Below are 25738 nucleotides of genomic sequence, written 5' to 3'. Positions count from 1 at the left end.
GCTAGTAACATACCGAAAATTCTTCTTGAAACTTTAGGTTGTTGTTTGTGCAAAGCTCTTCAACATGTTGCAGGAAGGATTTCTTGCTTATTGGCCTTCAAGTAAAGGGTATAGAATAGGGTCATGTTAGATTATATTTGTTCACGTTAGCATTGGCACTGGCTTCACTGTTAACAAGTTAAAGAACAATGGACATCCCCCAAACCACAAACAACAGAGCTTTTTAAAGTCACTCTGTTATATTTATAAAATTAACTTTTCCTCTTTAAGCTCACTTTCTTTGTATTCATGGTACAAAATTCCTTCAATTTTTTAGTGACATTCAATAAAGGATTTAGCATTTTAATGAAGAACGTTTTTCAAGTAAATGTAAGAGCATAAAGTTATCATTGAATCCTAAAGCACATAATACCTCTTTGTCAGACAGAAAACATTTTATACATTACAAGGTTTTAGAAGATATAAAATATTGCAGTGACCTCATTCTCATAATGACATGGTTTTCAAACCCCAAGGAGTTTAAATATCCCCGTATTACTTCCCAAGCTAAAATACAGACATGCAGGCTTCACCCCAGAGAGAGAGAAAGCATTTCTCCAGTTACCATGCAATTAGTCATGCTTTTATGATTTATATCCAGCTTGGAGGTTTTTCCAACAAACATACAAAAAGTGAATCACACAGTAAGGCTCTACTGAGTCAGTGCATCTAACTTTGATATTCAAAAAAAAGAAAAAAAATTTAACAAACTTACCTGATGGATTTTCTATAACTAAGTAACCTGCAATAGAGATTGTGTTAAATGCATTGTGAGTCAGAGTGGACAGCTAATTCTGAAAGAAGTGTAGATTAAAGTCAGAAAATCATAATAAATCAATAATATAAAATGTGCTATGCCTTTAACTAATATGTGATCATTATTTTAAATTTTATTTCTTTTTTGAAATTATATCATTTGGACTCAAACATATCAAATAATTTACCTTCTTTCTCGAGCTAAAAAGTTGTTATTGTTATTATAAATGTCATTATAAATGCCTGAAAATGTTAGGCATTTAGGATACTACATTAAAAATAGATCATTTTTAAAAATATTGCATGGTATTTAGTGGTCTAAAAGAGTTAATGTGAATTTTAAAAATATTTCCTTTATATATAGAAAGTGCTGAACCAGACAGAATGAATCCATAAAACATGACATCACATTGGCTAAGTATTGTTTCATGAGTGAGTTTGGATAAATACACAGCAACAACAAATTATAACTATTTCCATTATTTTAGACCTATCTTTTGTGACAGATCATTGGCCAAATTATTTAAACTCTGTAAAAAGAGAAATAATTTTAACGGCTAAGTAGGCTATATACACACAAACTTAGAGAGGGGTGTATCATTAATAACACTTATGTCATGCACAACAAATTAGCACTGCAAAAAACACAAAAGGCACAAAATATAATGAAATGAACTAAGGAACATATGAATGTTTCAAAGTTTTAAATTTAGAATAATATTGGGGATTTTACTATATTCTTTAATTGAAAAATATTTGTAAGAAGGTATGTTTTTTGAAGTAAAGGATGAATAAAAGAAAAAAATTGGTTTGAAAAATATAGCATCATAAATATGAAAATGGTCAAAAAGAAGTGTGTTCAATGAAGAAAACATGAGTAAAAAGGAAGTATATTTCATTACAATACAGGAATTGTTGAAAAATATGGGGGTGTTGGAGCAGGTATTACAAAGTGGAATGTTAGAATTCTCAGTTAATGATGGGTGACCCCAAGCAGAAAGAGATATTGTATCTTCCAGCTTCTCAGAGTAAATATAAAGTGGTAGACTATTCCATTACCAAACAGGGCATCTAAGTGACAGAGTAGCAGTAGCTAAGCAAAGAGTCTTGGTGGATAAGCTTAAGAGTGCCTCACAATACCTAGAGTGATTTAAAGAAAGCAAGAAAGAATTCCTGACTCTACATGGATATGGAGCTGGCTGAAAGGGCTACCAAATGAGAATAATCTCTGATTTGGGGAAGGGAAAGTGGAATGTCTGAATATTGGAGGCCCTGGAAATGTCTCTGACACAGTAACAGATGCAGTGGGGACGGAAGCAACAATCAATCTTTGTTGAAAATAATTACCCCTCAGCAAAGACCAGCAAGAAAGAAAGACAAACTACAGGCTACATCCACACCTTAAGATAACTTCCTTAAGATAACTTATCCAATGCTTCTATGCTACCTTGTTCTTCAGAAATAGGAAAGAATAGAGGGTTGTGTTGGGCAAATTCTGATCAACTGAACTTAAGATATATATGACTGAGATGCTTAGATTACCAAGGTCTATTTCCCTGCTACCACGTGGACATAGAAACTCTTGAGCTTTGTGGAGATAACTTTCACAATAACAGCAAATATTATTCCATTGTGATTGGTAAAATTTAAGCACACTATATCTGATTTAGTGACAGGCTAGTGGTCCACCTATATGAGGATAGTGAGACTGCCATCCTATCGCAGAGAGATTCCTTTTTCCTAGAGGATAATTTGAGCTGGTACTGCAAAAGTATTTTTACTGGGATAACTGGATTTAAAGTAGATGTTAGTTTCTGGGAAAACATCAATAAACCATTTGAAGAATCGGTATACATTTGTGAAATCCCTAAGAGACATTAAATGTGAATAATCACATTAAAGAACAAGTGAGCAAGAAATAGCTAAAGCAAAATATTATTCATATTATTGCTCTTCTTTCTTTAATCATGTCTATTCTTCATTTCAGAAGTTATGATTAATCGAATAAATATACATTTTTTGTTTTAAGTCCATGTCTTTTCAGTGAAAAACTCTACCAAAAGTTGCTGTTTCACTATTCTTAATTCATTTTGGATTTAAAATCTCCCCCTAACGATTCTTTTTTTTTTTTTCTTCAGAAATACATCATTGTAAATTTAGTAAGTGCTATGAAACTCAGATTTTTAAAAGTTTGTACAGATGCCATTGGTGCCTAACATCACCTGGGCACTCAACATTCCCACGCAAGGAGATAGTTTCCCACTACAAGGACCTGCCATTCTCCCCTGAGTGTTTCCTGCATACAGGCTAGAAGCATCGGAGAGTAAATGTCCCAAGAAACATCCATCAACCAATGACTAACCAGAGTTGGGGGATAAATACTCCAGCTCCCTCACCCTTCAAGGGGGATAATGATGTGTGTTTCATGATGTCCACCTAAAGATATTTTAAACCATAATGGGCTATATTGGATTTGGGTGGATATTTGTGAATTCTTGCCTTTTATAAAATATGATGCCTTTATTGGTTTCAAATACCTGCTCGAACAATTACCAGTTATGTTATCATGTGCAATACTTAATTTTTCTGTGCCCCAGTTTCTTAGTTTGGGAAACATATGTAAATTAAGTTCATATATTTAAAGGTCTTTGGCTTTAGTAAGCAATACATAAGTACTGGTTACTATCATTAGTATGATAACTATTATTTCTAGTTTATTTTGTATATCTCATGCTGCTCCTATCCATGCTGCTGTATAATTGATACTGATATAAGGAAGGGATTTTTTCCATTATTTCCAAAAGAATATTCTCTTAATTGTACTCAAAGATGGATAGACTATATTGTGCTAAAATATAGTATAGCCATAATACAACATAGAAGATGATTTGTCCTTGGAAATTCGATTTTACAGGGAAATGAAATTATTTTCTTCTTAGTAAAACAGAGTAAGATCGATAGGGTAGTTAACATTTGAATCATGTATTAAAGAATAAGTAAAATTTCCGTTGTAGGAAGAATGCCTGGAATGGTATAAAATGAGAGGGAGGGATACATAGAGAATATCTGGAGTGCAAAAAGGATGCATGAAGAGAAATCCAAGTCTGGATATCTAGCTCTCAATTCAAGATCCCAAACAAATCTCTAATACAATGACCATAATAATTCAGTTTTCATGTAATCATGTAAAACATTTCTAACCATCCTTACATTTATGACATTATTTCTTGTAACTCCTCTTCATGCATCCTTTTTGCACTCCAGATATTCTCTATGTATCCCTCCCTCTCAATTTTATACCATTCCAGGCATTCTTCCTACAATGGAAATTTTACTTATTCTTTAATACATGATTCAAATGTTAACTACCCTATCGATCTTACTCTGTTTTACTAAGAAGAAAATAATTTCATTTCCCTGTAAAATCGAATTTCCAAGGACAAATCATCTTCTATGTTGTATTATGGCTATTTAAGTCCCTGCATTAAGGATACAAGCATTTGGGTTCATATATACTTCAGGGCTGGGGCAGGATTACAACTTGGCTTACTAGATGTCCCCCATAACATTATTCATAGTAAACATTAGATAAATCATATCAAATATAAATTTGTGGATGAATTCAGATTAAGATACACAGAAAGCAAAACATGAATATTCTGGTTTTATTGTGAGAGAATATCTGAATTGAATACATTTCCCATTAAATTATTAAGAAATTAAGAATTCTTAAGAGGTCCTAACTCAAAGTTTTAAATATGTATAATCAATAGATTTATCAACAAAAAGCATATGAGTCTAAGCAAAAGCCATATTAGATAACCTAACATTATAAATTAACAGGTGTATTTTTTTAGGAAGTTAGATAAATGAACAATAAAATTGCTCCTGCCTACTCAGGTGATAAATAAATAGGCACACACTTTAAGAAAAAGAGAGGTGGAATCTGTTTTGGCTTTTTTTTCTTTTGTATCATTCTTTTTTATCTAAATCCAATCACTTTTTAGAATCTGTTCTTCGCATTTATGTTTATGTAAGATAAGAAATAAAGTTTCTAGTAGTCCAGTTTTTATGTAATTTTCTAGTCTGTACTTATGTCACAATCATTTGTGAGTTGAAATCTTCAAATACCTATCAGGAATGCTCAAATTGAGAAGACACCTTGAGATCAATTACCTGACTATTTTAAATAAAAGTTAGATATTTCCTTCCTCATTGTTGTCTATAGTATACTTATCATTGCTTTGGTTCCTAGCCTCATGTTGTACAGGTGTATTTATCACTCAGGTATTGGCTACATTCTAAATTGTATTTTTCTTTGAGGTTTTAAACTTTAATGTTTATATAAAAATATTAACTTGAATAATTTATAGAGAGAATTAGAAAAGAAAATGGGACATACTATAAGGAAAATGCACTAACTTATCACTGATGAGGGATAACTAAATTCCTAATAGGTAAAACTGTTTGCTTAAATAAGCACTAAAAACTCACAGAAATTGATGTGCATGAAAATCAACGATGCTATTTCAGGAGTGCTAGTTTCGAATGAAGTGATCCAAGGAGATACTCAAACATACTCAAATAGAAAACTTTATATTAACATTTTAAAAACTTAAAAAAACTGTTAAATGGAAACTATTTTTAGACTGGTAGGATATTCTCATTCACTTATGATAGTGAGTTTGCCGTCAGACTATATTCAGTTCATTACTGGATAAATCAATTTGGGAACAGTCCAGATTTCAATAAGATAACTGACTAATTTCCAATAGAAAGGGCTAAACACTTTTTATTACATGAATCTTAACTGTCTTAAATTCTATATCTTTTGGTTGAAAAGGGTCTTATTTCACGTCTGGACTCATTTCTTTAAAGCCTATCAAAAACTTAAATTCCACTCAGATTACTCTTGATGGATCTAGAAGGGAAGCATTTATTTATGTTGGCAGTGGTGATTGAAGACCATATTGTCACAGAGACTCAGCTTTCCCTCAAGGTCAATTAGTTGAAATCTATAGGGAATTAAAATATAGTCCTAATAGCCACAGATGATAGCCTATAGTTGAGCAGCTTCAACCAGCATTATCAGTGGTATGGGACAAAGTGAGAAACTTTTTTTCTACTTAACCAGTGATGTTAAGTTAAAAATAAAAGAATCTCAAATTTGTCAATTGATGTAAAAATATATATTTGTATCCCATAGCATATACTTGCTACTTAGATTAAATTTGTGAAGAATCTATTTCTCCAGTAAAATATTAATATTTCCAAGTTTTGTATGATACTGAGTGTGAGTTTTCAGTTTGTATATTTCATCAAGTCATTAATAACACATAAATTACATCTACTTCTACAGTATTCTATTGCTTATCCAAAACATCTACTTTAATGCTTTTAGAGGTCCCTCAATTTTTGTTATTTCCTATTATTTTTCTTTATTCTGGGTTTGAAAATAATGTTCTCTCACATCCTTCTTCATTCTTTTACCAAATCATTGATGTTTCTGTAGTGCTCAATATAAACTTAAGGCCAGGCGCGGTGGCTCAAGCCTGTAATCCCAGCACTTTGGGAGGCCGAGATGGGCGGATCACGAGGTCAGGAGATCGAGACCATCCTGGCTAACACGTTGAAACCCCGTCTCTACTAAAAAAACCACAAAAAACTAGCCGGGCGACTTGGCGGGCGCCTGTAGTCCCAGCTACTCGGGAGGCTGCGGCAGGAGAATGGCATAAGCCCGGGAGGCGGAGCTTGCAGTGAGCTGAGATCCGGCCACTGCACTCCAGCCTGGGCGACAGAGTGAGACTCCGTCTGAAAAAAAATATATAGAGATAGATATATATCTATCTATAGATAGATAGATAGATAGATATAAACTTAAAACGTCCTAACCCATGGCTGGTCCTATACAGTTGACTCTAAAACTTTATAAGAGAAACATACCATAAGTGAGTAACAGAATACTTTTCATGTATTTATTTATGTATTTATTTATTATTTTTTTGAGATGGAGTTTCACTCTTGTTGCCCAGCCTGGAGTGCAATGGTGTAACCTCGGCTCACTGCAACCTCCGCCTCCCGGGTTCAAACAGTTCTCCTGCCTCAGCCTCCTGAGTAGCTGAGATTACAGGCACCTGCCACTATGCCCAGTTAATTTTTGTATTTTTAGTAGAGACGGGTTTTTGCCATATTGGCCAGGCTGGTCTTGAACTCTTGACCTCAGGGGATCCACCCAACTTGACCTCTGAAAGTGCTGGGATTAGAGGCATGAGTCACCACGCCTGGCCATGTAATACTTTTTTAAATCAGGAAGACAATTAATAGTAAATGATATGTATTACTTTCTCAACATGTCTTCTCGTATGTGTAGGATGAATCAGTTTAAAAGAAGCATTAAATTTGAAGGATATCTCTTTGGAGGCAATGTTTCTTCCTTTCTCATCACACTATTCCCAGTGCCTAAAACAGTGCTTATCACTTGAGAGATACTCAATTATTATTTATTTTTATTTAATCAAGATGAAATGACCTTTTAGATGAGAAGCGAATGCAATCTTCTTGCTGATGTCAAAGAGCTCAGATGTATGATCCCCAGTGAGGCAGAAGTTGAATTTTCCTTATTACTAAGCCTTTCCACACTAGCACATTTGAAAAAAAAAGTTCTTGCCAGCAGTCTTCTTTTGTCATCCGTGTATTCTAAATGAAAACCATGGGCATTGTTTAGCTACATCAGGGGCAACAGGGTAGAATTTGTAGATAGACAGGAGAAAGAGACTGATCAAAGTTGCGTGAAGAGATGAATGGGGCTCTGGGCAAGGACTCAATGAATAGGAGACACCAGAAGACATTACACCAGCTAAAAATAAGGCCTTACTGCCTGTTAGCCAGGATGGCAGGCAGGCAATAACATTTCTCTGTTAGATGTTAGAAGCACCCTCAGAAAACTAGATTTGGAACAAGACAGATCTACTTTAAATAGTATGATGTATGTAGTGTTCTATAAAGGTTCTGACTAACACAAGTGATTAAGTTTAGCCTGTCAGGGTAAGGGCTCTGACTGAGCAGGGTACTATTCACTGATTCTAGGAAAGAAAATTTGGTGTTAGAGAGAGGAAAGCAACAAAAAAAGAATGAAAGAAGCAAGCAAGCAAGCAAGCAAGCAAGCAAGAAAGAAAGAAAGAAAGAAAGAAAGAGAAAGAGAAAGAAGAAAGAGAGAAAAAGAAGAAAGAAAGAAAGAAAGAAAGAAAGAAAGAAAGAAAGAAAGAAAGAGAAAGAAAGAAAGAAAGAGAAAGAAAGAAAGAAAAGAAAGAAAAAAGAAAAGAAAGAGAAAAGAAAGAAGAGAAAGTAAATAGGGAAGGAGTGAGCGAGCGAGAGAGAGAGAGAACAAGAGAGCGAGAGTGACAGAGAGAGAGAGAGAGCGAGAGAGAGAGAGAAAGAGAGAAGGAGAAAAGGAATAGGAAAAGGATTCTATTTTATGATGATGAAGAAAGACATTTAGCAGAGTTGCTCAAACAAACTACCTCTGAGTCTGGAATGGCCCAGAGGTTAACTTTGAGTGCTGGTTGAAAATTGATATTTTATGTGTAATGTGATCAATTAAATCTTTAACAGCGTCTTACTTTGACAAATGTTTGAATCCCATCAAGCAGGTCCTCTGAAGGAAATGTATTTTCATAAAAGTATTTTAATTCTGTCAATGGGAACTTGGTAACTAGTTAATCTGAAGTTAAAACAAGGTTACTTATGATTCCCAAATGCTAAATGTGATTAGAGTAGACACAGACCAGGCTTCTCAATTTTAATAATGCAGAGTACCATTCACAGTTAACCATACTATGAGGAGCTTTGGCCCCATTCAGCCTTATAGCTCATGAAGACAGACTCTTCTTTAGTAAGGCGTGTGATTTTGAAATCAAATGCCTTTTTATTCTCTGCCTCCATTCATATTCCTGCATTCATATTCTTTCATTTACATCCTTTGCATGAAGAAATTTGTTATGTTTAGGGCACTCAATCAGTTACTGAGGTCCCTGCTAGTGCTGATATTCTGCTATGCTACTCTCAGAATGTAACAAACAATGCTTGTGCCAGTATACAAATGGCATTTCTGAGCATCAGGGGAGCGCCTGGAAGCATTCACAGTTGGCTACCCATTGGTCAGTGCAGAAATAACGTTTCCATGAAATATGCCATTCTGTGTATGCACCAGAGAGTCAGGGAACAAGAAATGTCATTGTATTGGTCCTGACAGGTTAACCACCTAGAGTTGCAGAAATGAGCTTGTATGAAATGTAAATATAGTTTCCACCCATCAGATGTGGAACTCAGTTCTTGTGTCATGTTAATAACAGAATGAGAAGCCTGTATAGGAATCTAGGTGCAAACTTAATTTGCTATCAAACCTAACACAACATGGGAACACTGCAAATTCTCAGGACATGCACATTATGAGTCAATGTGCATTTTGATAAGATTAACTTGACCATTATCAATAGCATGCAATATTATAAAGGACATATTGTAAGTAGAAAGTATAGCTTTTTGGGGGAGCTTTGGAAAAAACAGTGCATTAAGCAATAAGATGTTCAATATTATGTATTTTAAAATATAGAGCACACCACATGACAAGATTAAAATAATCACAGCAGAGTTCTGCATTACCACAGTAACTTACTGGATGACAAAAATCTCCTTGCGTCTAAAGAAAAATGAAGAGTATCTGGAAGTAAAGATTCATTATTTATTTAGTATACAAACACACTGAATTATTTTTGATTTGTTATTTCAAGAACATGAGCATTAAGTATCTCCAACTTTATTCTAAGTATAGAACATTTCTTGTATTCTAAATACACAAATTTTTGCCATTGTTTGCAAAGATAGCTTAAGTTTAGAACAGAAGTAAAATATACGACCACAATTTGTCAAAGAATGATGACACTTAAAATACAAACTATTAGGATTTCATATATCAGTCAAAAATTATGAGTTATTATTGAACCCCAAATAAAAATTTACTACTAAAAGTTTTCCGGTTTCTGCAAGTTTGAGTCAACACTAAAATGCCATCACTTCTTTGCTTCATATCATGAGACAACAAAGAAATCCAAAGAGGCACCTCTTTCTTTAGACTCATTCTCGTCATAGAAAATGCTGCTGAGGAAGAATTCCATGGGTCTTTGTCTATTTAAGAAAGTTTATATTAATCTTCTCTAGTATGCTTCGAAGTTACACACACACACACACACACACACACGTGTATCTTGATACCTCAGAGACAGACCTGGGCTAGCTTGTAACTCTCCTGCTTATTAGCTGTATGACCTTAGACATTTACATAAACCTGTCCTATCATCATTTTTTAAATCCATCTGTAAAATGGGGATAGGAGTACCTACCACTAAGGGTTGAAAGAGTTAAGTGAAATCCCTACATGCAGAGTTTAATACAGGAATTGCTCATAAACAGTAGCTATTATTTTGTTAGCAAATTCTATATATGAAAGTAGACTGGGGTAATACTCAATTTTGCAAATATAAATCACGATAATAACAATACCAAACGTATTCTGGTTTACAGTTTACAAAGTACACATGTAGAATTTTTTTTAAGCAATAATCTTTCTGAAGACATAACCGTATATTTAACAAACATTCAACATGTACACTTCTAAAGTTATTGATGAAAGAAAATTATTGAAGAAGATTTCTCTTAAAATAGAAATGTTTCCAACTCATTAGATTGTTTGCTTTATTTTGTTGTGAACTTTAATTCTATTCGTGATTATTGGATTGGGCTTTGAGGCTTAAAATAATGTGCCATTACATTCACTCAACTAAAATAGGCAGGGTAATTAGTATGAAGTGGTGCGTAAAATTTTTGAAAAAAAAATTGAGGAATAAAGAAACTGAGTTTTTGTCAAGTAAGAATATCAGTGACATTGATTCATATTGTTTTACTATTCTTTTCTGATTTAGTCTGCATAAGAAACAAAACTTCCATGACTTAAATGTGAAAAGAAGATAGTAAAAAAAAACTTATTTAGCAAATAGGCTTTTTAGCTGATGAAAATTCTGTTGAGTTATTTAATTATAAGTGACGTGGCTCTCATGGGAAGGTAATCATTTTACAGTTAAACTAGTTAAAGGCAATCCACAAAGTGAGTCAGTCTCAGTGATACAGGTCTGTGTCTTACCTGTGCGTGTCTGTGTCTGCTGATCTTGCCAATAAGAGCTCTAAGAAACCTTTCTAACTTCAATGAACTAAGTGGTGGTATTTTGCAGGAGCCATCACAAAATGTTGTTCTGTATGTTTATTAAATAACAAAACACAAGGATCATTTCCTAATTTGGTAAGTGTGAAACAGATGAGCCCAAAATGTTAAATATTCTTCCTAAGAATTATGGTTGTGTTACCTAAACTTAAACATAAAATGTGAATAATTTTTGTGCATAATATAATTATTCCAGTTGAGAATTTAAAATATTATTTTGGTATATCCTTGAATTTTTTTCATGGAATTAAAGAGTACTACATCTTTATTTGACCTCTGCTCTCATTTGGGAAGAAATAGTGTAGAGTGCGAGAAACATTTTCAAAAGTTTTGCGAAACCAAGTGGAACATAATTAAATAATGAGAATTTACAAGTAACAAAAATTACGGAATGGCCTTTAAAATGTAAATATACAGGCAGAGAGTATAAAACAGTTAATAATTTCTAAAATATGAAACCATAAATCCTTGAAAGGACTTAGCACCAAGCACCATGTTTGGTTTTTGTTTTATTTTTGCCTAGTCAATAACTTCCTAAAATTATTATTTTAATTATTGATTAGAGATTCTTCTTTTATCATTTATCTTTGGACATGGGAAAACATACAGGACTGAGAAAAATTATAAGCTCAATTTTGCATGAAAAATTTAGCAGGCTGGAATAAAAAGGACATGCCTAAGAATCAAGTAGAGAGAGCATATGTTAGCTGGGTAGTTTTTGTTTTGTTTTGTTTTGTTTTGCTTTGTTTTTTTATGACGATCTTTCACTCTTGTTGCCCAGGCTGGAGTGCAATGGTGTGATCTTGGCTCACTGCCACTTCCAACCTCCTGGGTTCAAGTGATTCTCCTGCCTCAGCCTCCTGAGTAGCCGGGATTACAGGCATGTGCCACCACGCCAGGCTAATTTTTGTATTTTTAGTAGAGATGGGGTTTTACCATGTTGGGCCGGCTGGTCTCAAAATCCTGACCTCAGGCAATCCACCCACCTAGGCCTCCCAAAGTGCTGAGATTACAGGCATGAGCCACCACGCCCAGCCTATTAGTTGGGTAGATTTAAGAGAAATTATGGAAGTTCTTTCCTGCAGATAACAAAGACATGTGGTAGAAGTCTGCCAACAATTTAGGGAGCTAAATCAAACTTCTTGGTTCTCACTCCTAGAATCTACCATCAGTCTCTGATTGACTTTGAATGGATTTAGGTCTTCAAACACCTCAAAACAGGTGAAGAGCTTTAGAGCTTCACCAAATGACAGGACCCAGGTATATGTACATGCAGCTAATTATATTTGTTATTTTTTCCAGTCTTATTGTCTATTGTTTTAGTGACTTTATTAACATAAAAATGTTGCATAAATAGTAAAGCTGGACACAGATCTCTATACTGAAGAATTAATGCCCAAATCACTTAATTGTTACTTTAATACATTTCTGTAATAAGTCCAGCAAAGCATGTTATTATGTGCCATTAGAATTACAAACAACTGTGAATACCAGAATCACAACAAACAAGTGAAAAAGTGAAAAGCATGGAAACTAATATTTCCAATTTTGCTATTATTATGGGTAATATATACTAATTCTCTGTGTGTAACAAAATAAAAATTATCTGAAATATTATTTCACTTTTAAACCCTTTTACAAATAATACAATATGTAAATAAATAAACATAGAAGTGAAAAAATAAATAATGAAGAAGGAAGGTCAAATAAAGTAGACCCTGAATTACAAATAACCAATAGTAAACAATCTATACATTCATTGCCTACCTTTTCCATGATCTGAAACTTTTCTGTAGCTGCCATGACAGTCATTGCAAAAAAACAAAAACAAAAACAAAACAAAACAAAACAAAAAAACCTACTTTTTTTTTCCTTTTTTTGAGATGGCGTCTCGCTCTGTCACCCAGACTGGAGTGCAGTGGTGCAATCTCAGCTCACTGCAACCTGCAGTTCCTGGTTCAAGCGATTCTTCTGCTTCAGCCTCCTGAATAGCTGGGACTACAGGCACGTGCCACCATGCTGGGCTAATTTTATATTTTTAATAGAGATGGGGTTTCACCATGCTAGCCAGGCTGGTTTCAATCTCCTGACCTCAGGTTATCCACCCTCCTCGGCCTCCCAAAGTGCTGGCATTACATGCGTGAGCTACTACACCCGGCCTTTTCTAATTTTTTATGATGGCTGTATTTAGTGTTCAGAAGTAGAGAAAGGGGCAAGCTGTGAAAATACATAGTGCTTAGGGGATTGAATCTCACCACAGTCTGCCTCGAATGTAACCTCGTTGATAAATAATACTTTCTCCAATATTGACTGTTGAAAAACATGACATAATAAACAGAAACAGTGCTTTTTCACTTTATTATATTTCCTGAAGATATACTTATTAAGGATTTTTTCAGGGGCTACTAAGTATTCTTTTAACAAAATGCAAATGCCTGCCAGTGTTGGGGAGGGGAGCGGTCTTAAAAGTTTACATTTTAGTATGAACAGATTCAACTGTATTGTTCAAATAGCTAAAATTAATTGCACTGAGAGATTTGAATTTTTTCCCTTATACATTTTCAGGTATAGAATAAAGGGATGGGTCACACAGGCCTGAGGAAGGGCAAAAGGAACTGAGGATGGAGTGCAGGAAGGAGGCTAGGAGGATACCACTAAAATTCATTTGGCCCGTACGGAGAAAGGAGGAAAAACTTTCTTTGATGATGCAGAATGATTCCTTAAGGACTGAGACACAATCTAGTAGTAGCAGTGCTTGTGTTCCTATGATACGGTTTCACTTAGGTGAGTTACCCTGGGAATCTTTCATTGATTCTTTTTACATATTTGATATTTTATACATAATATTTCTTATATAGAAAACTATGTCTTAGATAGCTTACAATCATCTGACACTTAAATCTTTGGAGTACTATCCATCTGTGGATAGGACCACTGTATTAGAACATAAAGATCAACATCTGAATGTTTAAAAAGTCAGCTGTCATATCCAAGAAAACACATTTCCCTGCAATTTAGTGATAACACTGAATAACCTTCATTCTGTAGCATTTGGAAGGACTTTGCTTATCAGATGACACTTTCCTCTATAGCACGTATTAGATATTTTTAGAAATGTTGGCAATATACTTGCAAAGTCCATCTATTAGATAAAGACCAACTTTAATAAGTGACAACTACAAATGAATAATTCTTTTTGAGTCCAAGACCTTTGATGCCGTATTTTCAAAATTAATAATTTTTAAATTTTAAGAGTTGAGCAAGTACTTGGTAACAATTACTTTGTGCTTATAAGCATTACATATTATTGAATCTTATAAAAATGCAAACTTGCTAAAATAGCCTGATGGTAGCTTTCATTAAGAATTTGATGAATTATCTTAATAGACAAGTTTTCATAATGTGCTAACATTTTGAATAATTGACAATGCCTTTAAAAGGATTTGTAATTGTTTTTTCTTTAAAATTATGTACTTCACTATTTCCAATAGGTACCAGTGAAACATATTTAGTACATATGTTTTTACTTTTCCTTCTGGAGGTAATTTTTTACTTTATATTTAATTTTTAAATACAGAGACATTTAAAAATGATATCATATACAACTTAGACTTTTATGTACTTTTATATTGAAACAGTTATCAAAAAGCTTTTATAAAAATGGATATAAATAATATCAAGTAGTTATAAATTTAATTAATTTAACCTGTGATTGAAAATGTGGACACTTCCAGAAAAGTTTCATGTAAAAATCTATCATATTAAATGAATGATTAAACATAATGCCAAAGATTTAATGTGGAAAAATATTTGTCTCAGGAAAATAATCCTGATTGAACATTATAGTCTGAAGTTCATATTTAACTCAAAATATAAGGAAGATTAAGTGATTCTCCGAACACCAGTGAGAAGTGTGTAGAAGACGGAGGTCACTCTTTGAAAGAAGATCTCTGTGACCTGTGTAAATTAGAGCCCCACAAACACTTCCAACAAGCATAGGTCAGAATAGGGTCATGGCTCCAGGCCCTCTGGACCACAGTTCGCCCACAGGAGTGTGCTCACCGCGTTAATCTCTCGTCCTTCAGTTCCAGGTCTGCCACTGTGATGAGCTGATCCAGCTTGAATTTAGTGTCAATAATTTCTGCATCCCGAGGAGAGTATGTGCCACCTTCTTTTTGCTTCTGTCGAATTCTAAAATACGTGGAGTAAAGTCCAAGAAGGGAGTTTCATAGAAAGTATATAAAATTAGGTTTAGTTTTCTTTTTAAGTAAAGACATTTAGTCAAATAATTTCTTTGTTAAAATCACCTCTCTGAATATGTTGCAAATTTATAGCTACTCGACTTCTTTTTCTTGTTTTAATTTCATAGAACCTATTCTACTTTCTTTTTTTTTTCTAATAAGTTATTGGGATGAAGTTCCAAATTTAATAAGAATTAGTTGATGAAGCCCTGAGTCATTGGTACGTTTAAATATAGAGCCAAGAAGACTTATGCTGTGATCTTGTTTCTCTTCTCTCTAGCTATCTCATTGATTTGTCACATAAAGGAACTATGCCAAAGTGAAAATACTTCAATGCTATCAATACTAGTGCTAACAGATAATGCCCCATTATTTTCACACATGTTAAATATTTTTACATGCATGAAAATACTTAAAAATTATTTTCAAATTATCTTATTGAATTTTTATAAAAGTATTGTGAGTAGATATTATCTTTATAATCAGAAAATTTACGTTCAAAAATAAAAGTCACATGAATCTGAGCATCGAATCAGATTCTTTTCATCTTAAGCCCTTTACATGCTTATTTCTCCATGACACAGTATGGTATATTACAAAGTAATGTTTAGCTATTCTATCTTTCACATTTCAAATATTTAGTATTTATTAAGAGTTGGGTATCAAGGATGATATAGAAAGTATAAAACATGTGTTCTACCCTCAAGGACATTACAATTTAGCTGAGAGGCCAGATTTAAATGCAGAAAAAACATAAAAAGAGAAAAAAGATTCAAATTACAACTCATGAGACAGTGCCTGATTAGTTACATAAGTTATAGTTATTATTATTTAGAGGAGGTAAAGAAGCAGAATTTGACTTGGATGTTCCAGGATGAGAAGGAGGAGGAAGCACATTTCAGGTTGACTGAACAAAAGCAGAATGTATAAAAGCCCAAGGAATGTTCAGGTGAGAATAGATCCCTTTAGCTAGTGAGTAGGGAAGTTGTAGGGAATAAGGAGGACCATTTCCTGCTCACATAAGGAGTTCATCTTGTAGAGAAAGGAGAAGTCAGAGAAGATTTTACAACAGGGAAATTATATAAATGTGGCTAGTCCATACTCCTTAGGGACAAGGCCCATGTTTTACACAGTACAGCATTCAAAGTGCCTAGAATGATAAGTCTCTCGCTGTCTTCTGGCTAAATTTTCCCACAGTATATGGTATAGAGAAAATATCTTTTTCAAGAGCCTTTCAAATTATCTATTAAAATTATGCATTAAGAGAGTCTAGATGAACCATAATACATAGCATTTAGAATACAGAACTACACTCTTCAGTTGAAATAAAAATAGTCTGTTGAACTATTTAGGCAATTGGTAGAAAGTTTATTTTACAAATATAACATCACTTTAACTTGGCAATCTGCCTTATTAAGCTAGATTTTGAGGTCAAAAGTAAGATTTCCAATGAGGCCTTGTGAATAATAAGGGAATTAGAAAGCTGATGCTGAGAATGGAAAGATACACTTGGAAAATTCAACACAGGCATGTTCAGAAAGTAAGCCTGAGAAGAGGGTCTACCATATAAGGAAGTTGGACATTTTACAAGTGTTGTTCTAACTGTAAAAAAGATCTCTTTCTGTAAAAACTTTAATATTTAGATCTGATTGAGACATTTTAAATTAAACCTATCAGAGTTATAAATTACTTTAAAAGATGTAGATGGCCTGAAAGCTTCCGCTTTTGTGTTTTCACCTTGTTGTCTCACATCTCCAAACCTCCTCTTGTTTGCTGTGCTCTTTGATATTGGAGCTGGAACCTACATTTCTCCTTTGCCAGCCGACCGAATGTAAGCCTTTGTCAATAGAGGGCACTAGAGTGACCCTGAGAGGCAGTAGGAAGAGGAAAACACCGCCCTTGTGGACCCAGTCCTGCATTATTGTTATTCATTGCGAGAGCCCAGCAGCTCCCTTGGCTGAGCTGTTGTTGCCTCTGAAGTGAATGTTCTGCCTATGCCATTGGTGAACGATTCACCTACACCATTCAGTAAGAATGGGATGCTTCTATTACCAATTCCAGCCTGCCTCCCATCTAATAATGATGGGTAGCTTCTAGGGAACAGATCCAGCCCCTTCCCTCTGTCATATTTCTTTGCTCACTGGTAGGTGATAGGTTGCATGTGCTCGCAGTAGCGATTTCATGTAAGTCTTGGGAGACAACTTCTTTCAGTTCTAGTTGTTTACTGTCCACTCTCCCTCAAGTTAAAGAGAGTAGATAGGTTCAATGTGCTCGCAGTAGCGATTTCACTCTCCCTCAAGTTAAAGAGAGTAGATAGGTTCCATGTGCTCGCAGTAGCGATTTCATATAAGTCTTGGGAGACAACTTCTTTCAGTTCTGGTTGTTTACTGTCCTCTCTCCCTCAAGTTAAAGAGCGTAGCTGCTTTGTTGTGCTTGCTACTTCTGGACTCTAAGATTTCTCTTTTACTCTCTTTAGTAGTTAGCCATTTCTGCTAGTTAACAGTTCTTTATATTAAATGTTTTCTGTTCAAATAGCAGGATTTCTTTCTTTTTATGGCAAGATTTAGTCAATCAACAATGCATACACACTTTAAAGTAGCATATTGTACATGATAAATACATTTTTATCTGTCTATTAAAAATATTAAAAATAAAAATATTTCCCATTCAAGTAATTGTTGTGGCTTCTGTCTCCTGATTGGACTATGACTGATATAATGCCCATAAAGCGTCCTGGAATATAAGTACAAATAAATCTTACCTTGCAAATGCAAAAGAAGCTGTTCCAAGGAGAATTATTGAAAGGATACACAAAGTGACAGAAAGAATGATCTCTACGGTTCTTTCTGAAAGTCCTTCCCCTGGAGAAGAGGGATAACATGATCATTAAATATTATTATGGAATCCTATCTTGGATCCCAAACTACCAGAAAGTATTATCTTGGCATAAGAAAACATTCTTTGCTGAAGAATACTAGTAAAACGTAGCAACTTGTTTGTTTTTAACTTTGGGGCTCTGTCCCGAGTCCTCTTGTTTTTTCTATCTAAACTCACTCCCAGTGTGAGCCCATCTAGTTTCACAGTTTTAATTTCATCTATGTGATGATGACTGCTTAGTTTTTATCTACCAGACTTCAGACTTATGTATCTAACTGCCTACCAGACATCTTTATTTTGAAGTATACTTAAAATGTTAAAATCGATATGTCCAAATTTGAATGTGTACACTTCCCTCCTTTCCCCTGTATCCTCCCACCTCTCAGTTGATGGACACTCCATTACTGTAGTTGCTAAGGCCAAAACCCTGGAGTCATCTTTGACTCTCTTTCATGGAATACATTCAAAACATGTGAGGAAATCCTGTAAGCTCTATCTTCAACATATTTGTACTTTTCACCAAAGAAACCATGTAACCTTGGAAAGACGGTAATTGCAAAGTAGGAGTAAGGAACAAAACCAATTCAAGACACGTCATAGTGCTAGAGATCTAGGAAGCTAACAAAAGGCTACTGATATAAAAGGAACAAATGATCCTCCTGAAGGGGCTCCTACTGGCCAAAGAGGGAAGAACTTAAGCCTTATATTGAATAAAAAGGGAAATTGATTGGAAATAAAAAATAATACAATTTAATAAAAGAAATAAAAATAACAAAAATACTGATTTTTTAAAAACTTTTATCTTAGATTCAGAGGCCACTTGTGAATGTTTGTTATATAGATAAACTCGTGTCACAGGGGTTTGTTGCACAGATTATTTCATCACCCAGTTATCAATCCTAGTACTCAATAGTTAAAAAAAATACTAATTTGTAAACTCTGGCTATAACTAGACCATCTCCTTGGCCTAAATATTCTTGATTAATTTGTAATTGAAATGTATATATATGTATATTTTTCTGCCTTTCTTATCTGAACTGTATTTTATGACTTTTTAAAAATAGTCCTCGTTAAGGAGATAAAGCTCATTATTAGAAGAGAATTTTGTTGAATAACTGATAAAGGAGTGATAAAATTAGAAATAATCAGTATTTGTAATGAAATAGTTGATTCAGGTAACAAACATAAATGTATTCTAAAATGATTAGGAGGAAAGTTAATGGGAAATTGGACATTTAGAGCATGACAAAATATCGCTGTACAGATTATTTGCTGGTTATAAGTGGTCAAAACCAACTTTTCGATGGAGGATCATGCTGTTGCTGCCACCAAGCCTACTGATCAATTTTAGCATCACGTGTAACAATCAGATATTCTACACTTCCTGATGGAAGGTATTTTGATCTAGTCAGCAAGACCTATAAAGTACTTCTGACAGAAATGTTGCCTGTGAATACTCAAACCTTTAGTTCTTATTTCTAATTTATGAGAAAGTGGCAGAAAGAAAAAAATTAAAGGACATCAAGAGAAAACAAACAGACAGACCCAGAATATGGGACTTCCTATGTGACAACTGATCTGATTTCTTCAGTGAGTCTATGACATAGGGGGAAAAGAAAGGAGAAAAGAAGGCTCTTTAAAAAAAAATAGAAGAAACAGAACAATCAAAGATAATGTGCAAATTCTTACTTGGATCCTGATTCAAATAAATTAACTATAAAGAAAAAAATCAAAGGGTGATTTGAAAACGTATATACAAGTAGCTTAAATAATACTGATAACTTACCAAGTTTAACCACAGCAATATAATAAAAATGTACTTATTAGAGAAACATACTAAAGTATTTAGGAGGGGAATATGCATTCTGTGACCTACTTTACTTCAGAAATAAGTGAACAAATTCCTAAATAAAACAAATGTGGCAAAATGTTAATTATTATTAAATCTAGTTAGTAGGTATTTGTGGGTTCATAACACTATTTTTTCTACTTTTATGTATGTTCCATTCACTTTGCTCCACCTTTGCTGCTAATAGCCTGATCTAGGCCACCATCCTGTCTTGCATGAACTAAAAACTTAGCAAGTCTCCCTGTAGACACCTTTGTCCTTATTCCACCTATTTTCAATATATAAGCAAGGACAATCCTTTTAAAACATTATTTCTCTGCTTAAAATCCTCCTCATCTCTCACAGAGAAAAGCCCATATCCTTTCAGTGGCCTGTGTGATCTGGTCCCTCATTAACTGTCTGGTCCCCTGTTACCCCTCTGATTTCCCTTCCAGTCCCCGCCTTGCTTGCTCACTCCTAGGGAGCCAGATTAGCCTCCTTAATGATGAATAACACAAGGCCATTCTTGACACAGGGCTTTTGCAGCAGCTTCTTCCTCTGCCTGCAAAGGTGTATATCCCTTGTATATCTTTCTGGGTAGCCACTTCATTTCCTTTAAAGGTTTGCTGAAATATGTTCTCAATGACCATCTGTTATAGTGAATGCTGTACATGCTGAATACATGTGTTTCCCCCAAATTAATATGTTGAAGCCCAAATCCCCAGTGCGGCTGCATTTGGAATAAGAAAGTAATTAAAGTTAAATGAGGTCATAGGGTGGGGCCCTGATCTGATAGGATTAGTAACTTATAAGAAGAGACACAGTTTGTTCTCTCTCTCTCTCTCTCTCTCTCTCTCTCTCTCTCACTTTCTCTCTCTCTTTCTCTGTGTGTGTGTGACTCACTCCTTTCTCCTCCTCCTCCCCCTACCATACTCTCTCTATCTCCATTCATGCACTAAGGAAGGGCCATGTGAGGACACTGTAAGAAGGCAACCATCTGGAAGCCCGAAAGAGAGCCCTCACCTGATACCAAATGGGCAGGAACCTTGCTCCTAGATTTCTAGCCTTCGGAACTGTGAGGAAATAAACTTCAATTGTTTAACACACCCCATGTATGACATCTTGTGATGGCAGATTGAGCAGACTAACACAGCACCCTATTTAAAATTGAAGGACACAACTCCCTGCATTTTCTGCCTCCCCTTGCACTCCTCCTTCCCTCTGTTCTACTTTTTTTCCTCCATAATTTTATCTTCTTTTAACATATAAATCACTTATTTATTTTTCTTACTGTTTATTCTCTGTCCTTCCCTCCAGAATGTAAGCCTCTTTGAGTACAGGGGTTTTTGTTTTATACAAAACTATTCCACGTTCTGAGAGGTGTACTGTGCACATAGTAAATGTTCAATAAATATTTGCTAAATTTACTAATGAACAAATACATTGATTTTGAAAAACATTAAAAATGTTCGTGTTTGAAGATCAGGCATTGAACCAAATAAGAATATAAAAATTATTAATAATTTCTTTTAAGTACAACTACTAATTATAATTGTAATCAATTTTAAGTTACGTGATGATTTATAATTTTACTGCACAAAGTATTACAGTCAAGTGACAAAATAGGTTACCTATCTGTAAAATAGGCGAGTATTAATGCTTCATCTTTTTGTCCTGTATTGGTACTTATGAAATGTTACCAATATGAAAGAGTTCCTGTGGCTATCCTGTACGGTGGATTTGAATAAATACTGATTTTAAAACAGTTATCAGCACTTCATGGTCTGCTAGAATCTCCAGCTAAATTTTAAAAATGAGAAAGCAGCATGTATCATATAAAGTATTTTAGATACACTTTTCTATACATTAAACTACGAATGGTTTGATTTATGAATTTTCACATGGTGACTCTAATTAGATATGCTTGGGAAAGGAGGCATGAAGATGAATAAAGAATCCTCTTTATTAGGTAATAATGAATCACTGGGCCTTAGAACTCAGTGGGAAAAAAATGTTCTCATAGACCACACAAAAAATTTTTTTAGATTAGATTACCATTTCAAAGCACTGGCCAAATGAGGAAATGACATATAATATATTAATAAACAATATGTAATCCTTTGGGCACATGAATTACAAAAGTGTCACTAAGAGAGGACAAAATGTTCCCTGATTTTCAAGTACACTTTCTGATTCACTGTTATGCATGGACCCACAGAGCATTAACAGTACAGAATGATGTCACTTCTCTGAATCCTTTAATAGAAAATGGAATTCTTTTACTTAAAAATATAAACATGATTCTTTTTGTAATAGGCGCAAGTCATTTCTGACTAGACTTAAAATCCTGTGACAAATCACATTAAACTGTTCTGTTTACATAATAAATTGTACCACTATAATTTGGCAAATCATAATTCTAAAGCACTAATTTTTCATAAGTATTATCTTCTGACTAAAGTTATCATTATTTAAATTCAGCATATGTATCCAACTTTTAAAGTCCATTTTTAAGCCTATTCTCTAAGGAGAAGCTTGAATTCAATGAGATGTAAAGCTTATAGTACAATGCCTGGCTCAATACAAAGGTGCACATAAAATGGAAAATCTTTTCTTCCTTCTTTCTCCTTCTCCTTTTCCTTCTCCTCCTCCTCCTCCCCCTCCTTCTTCTTTATTATTATTATTATTAGAAAAAATGAGTTCTTATAACAGGACTAAAGTATAAGGAGCTCATCTTCTCTGACCCAGTGCTAGTCACATAGGATATTCAAACACAAGGCAAATAATTTACTAAAAGCTACTCAATCTCATGATTCAAGAAATAGAGTTAGATAGGAGGAATAAATGACAAGTGCTTGAGGTGATGGATTTGTTAATTAACTTGATTCAATAATCGCACATGGTATACATATATCATGGCATCACTCTGTTCCCCATAAATACATACATGTGTAATCTGTCAATATTCAATAAAATTTTAAACATATAGATTAAAACACCCTATAGGAATGAACATCATTTTCATCCATACAGACAGGAAAAAATTTAAAAGTAGCTAATAAAGGGTTTGCTAGGGTGTGAGAAAAGTCACATTATTCAGTGTTAAAAAAATAAAAATAAAACATATCTTTGCACACAAAAACAACACATGCTTACCTGTGAACGCTAACCTCAAGAGCCAAGACAAAGTGTGAGAAAAGAGAGCAGCTAGAAATAATTAAAAATATCAAGAGGAGAAAATGGTAAGCAAAGATAGGCTGTGGGAGCAGAAACATCACCCATGGTAATGAACTGGGGGCTACTTGGGGACTTAGTGATTTGCAGATAGTGTGTGCAATGGTTACAAGTACAGCACTGACTGGGGTCACGCTGCCTGGGTCTGAAAGCAGGTTCCACCACCACCTTTGGGATGGTTAAAAACCTTGGTGAAGTTACTAAAAAACATAATGCTTCAAATTTCTTACCTAGAAATTGGCGATATGTAAATAGGAGGTCTTGTTACAGAGTTGCAGTGAAGATGGATGAGTTTATATGGAAAATCGCTTAACGACATGGTACATAAACAATGACAGGTACCTTTATTAAACATTTCATATTCATCCATTTTATTCATCTGGCTTAATCTCCTCATTAGCTTCTGAAGTGGGTATTAGTGTTCTCATTTTAGAAATAAGATTTCAGAACTTAAAAATAATTTGTTAAGTAACTAACCCACAATCTCATAAATTCAATATATAAACTAAGCCTGCCTGAAATATGTCTGTCTTGACTGCAGAGTCTGTGAGGTTCACTACCAGATTACCACTGTCTCGTTAACAAAATACAACCTTCCTCTGTTCCTCTGGTGACTTTAGGGAAGTAATCCCTTGGATGCAAAAGATACATAGCAACTCCCTATTTCTGAATCTAAGTGAGCACATTGGAACTTTTCATTGTTAGCATAGTAATTAAATGAGAAGTGTTATGACAAAAGAAAACAATCACAGAGTGCCTTTGCCATGGGGTTTAAGGTTTCATCATGTTCAGCTTTAATGAGATGCCCTGTAAGGTACAGAAACGGGTGTCTGGTTTTCAAATCACAGGATTCCTCTATAATTAAACCTTGTAATCAAAACATTGTCTACAAGCACTTTCCATAAACTAATGTGCCTCGGGAAGATTTTCTCAAAAACTTTAAAAGGGTTTTTTTTTGTGAATTTTGATAATAAAAATGCCAGTACTCAATGTTGAGTAAAAACGAAATCAAGTAAGTTTCAAGTATTTATTTAGGATTAAAATAATGCATACGTTATCTTCCCTGTTTATCCCTTCAGGCCGGAAAGGTTTCCCTAAATGCAAACTGCTCTTCCACAGTCTTGTACTTATCCATCCAGTGAAGCTCTACCTGGCCCCCTCTCACTTGTACTTTCGTTAGCCCCTTTCACTAAACTTAAACATTTTTAAGATTATCAGTCTATGGTGATTCTTTTGCCCCTAATTTTAAACTCCAAATAATAATGTCTCTGAGAGGCATAATTACCATTACAATGGTCTGTGGAAACAGAGCCTTGCAAAAGCTCTTAAATCCTAAAGTTTCAACAGACAGGCAACTCGGCTTAGTGCTCACTGCCTGCGGTGTGCAAAATACCAGTGAATGAATGCTTATCCCCTGGTGGGTGGATGACCTTGATGGGACCTAGACTTCTCTCTCTGTAGTCTGGGATTACATGCACACATATGTCTTGAGCAGGCTTGCTAGGAATGTTTGAGTTCCTAACCGGCTGCAAATGATTCATATATCCCAACACATGACATATTTGAGAGAAAAAAGGACTCAATTACCCTTTCTCATCTTCTGATGACACCAGGGGTATTATATGAATGCACTTTATTATTTGCCTGTCTTCATTCTCACAACCATGAAACCATTCTTGCCACTGACCTTTGGAGAACTGATAAACTTTGTTTTCTCTTTGAGTTCTTCTAGAGATTCTTCCCTTGCAAAGTTCTTGTACTAAGAACTTTCGGATCTGTGGCGAGCTTGTCCAACTCGCAGCTCATGGGCTGCATTTGGCCCAGGACAACTTTGGATGTGGGCCAACAGAAATTCTAAAACTTTCTTTAAACATTAAGATATGGTTGTACAATTTTTTTTTTTTTGGTTCATCAGCTATTGTTAATGTTGATGTATTTTATATGTAGACCAAGACAATTCTTCTTCTTCCAACATGGCCCAAAAGCCAAAAGATTGGACACTCCTGATCTACAGCCTTCTATTAATGTCAAATGGACTAGGACCACTTCTAGGGGATGTTCTTTGTTGCTTGACCCATCAAAGTGACTCTAATCTCCATAGAACCATGGCACTCAATAGTCTGGTAGAAAGCAAATATGACAACAGTAATTGATGGTGTTAAATCCATTAACCAGAGAAATGGCTGGGCTACTTTGCTAGTCATTGAGGAATTCTGCTCCAGTGGTGCATTCTCATTTCACCACAACTAACAATTACAAACCAAGGAAGTTCCTCTGTTTCCACTTGTCACTCACTGTCTTACTTGCTATAAATGACTATCTAAATAGCAGAACTCCATGTAGTCAATCCAGAATAAGCATTATAGGGCAAAGGCCAATTAACAAAGCTGCTGTATCTCAGGAGAGAGTCCCTGGAAGATCACTCTAAGGAGCAACCTATAAGACTGTCATTATGCCACTGGTCTACAAATAATATACTGAACTCCAAGT

General features: G+C 34.6%; 1 protein-coding gene across 1 annotated transcript in view; it reads right to left on the bottom strand.

The window, feature by feature from the left end:
• PTPRQ (protein tyrosine phosphatase receptor type Q) overlaps positions 1–25738 on the bottom strand; it is a 220149-nt gene that overhangs the window by 27728 nt on the left and 166683 nt on the right. The window contains exons 34-37 of the mRNA XM_010383675.2: positions 18071–18170; positions 15131–15259; positions 755–781; positions 14–95 (exon numbers count right to left, since the gene is read on the bottom strand). Of these exons, the coding sequence (XP_010381977.1) occupies positions 14–95; positions 755–781; positions 15131–15259; positions 18071–18170 (338 nt within the window). The remainder of the gene's footprint in view (positions 1–13; positions 96–754; positions 782–15130; positions 15260–18070; positions 18171–25738) is intronic.

This window comes from Rhinopithecus roxellana, chromosome 10, assembly GCF_007565055.1.
Source record: "Rhinopithecus roxellana isolate Shanxi Qingling chromosome 10, ASM756505v1, whole genome shotgun sequence".
Lineage (NCBI taxonomy): Eukaryota > Metazoa > Chordata > Mammalia > Primates > Cercopithecidae > Rhinopithecus > Rhinopithecus roxellana.
This window is presented reverse-complemented; position numbering and strand designations above follow the sequence as displayed.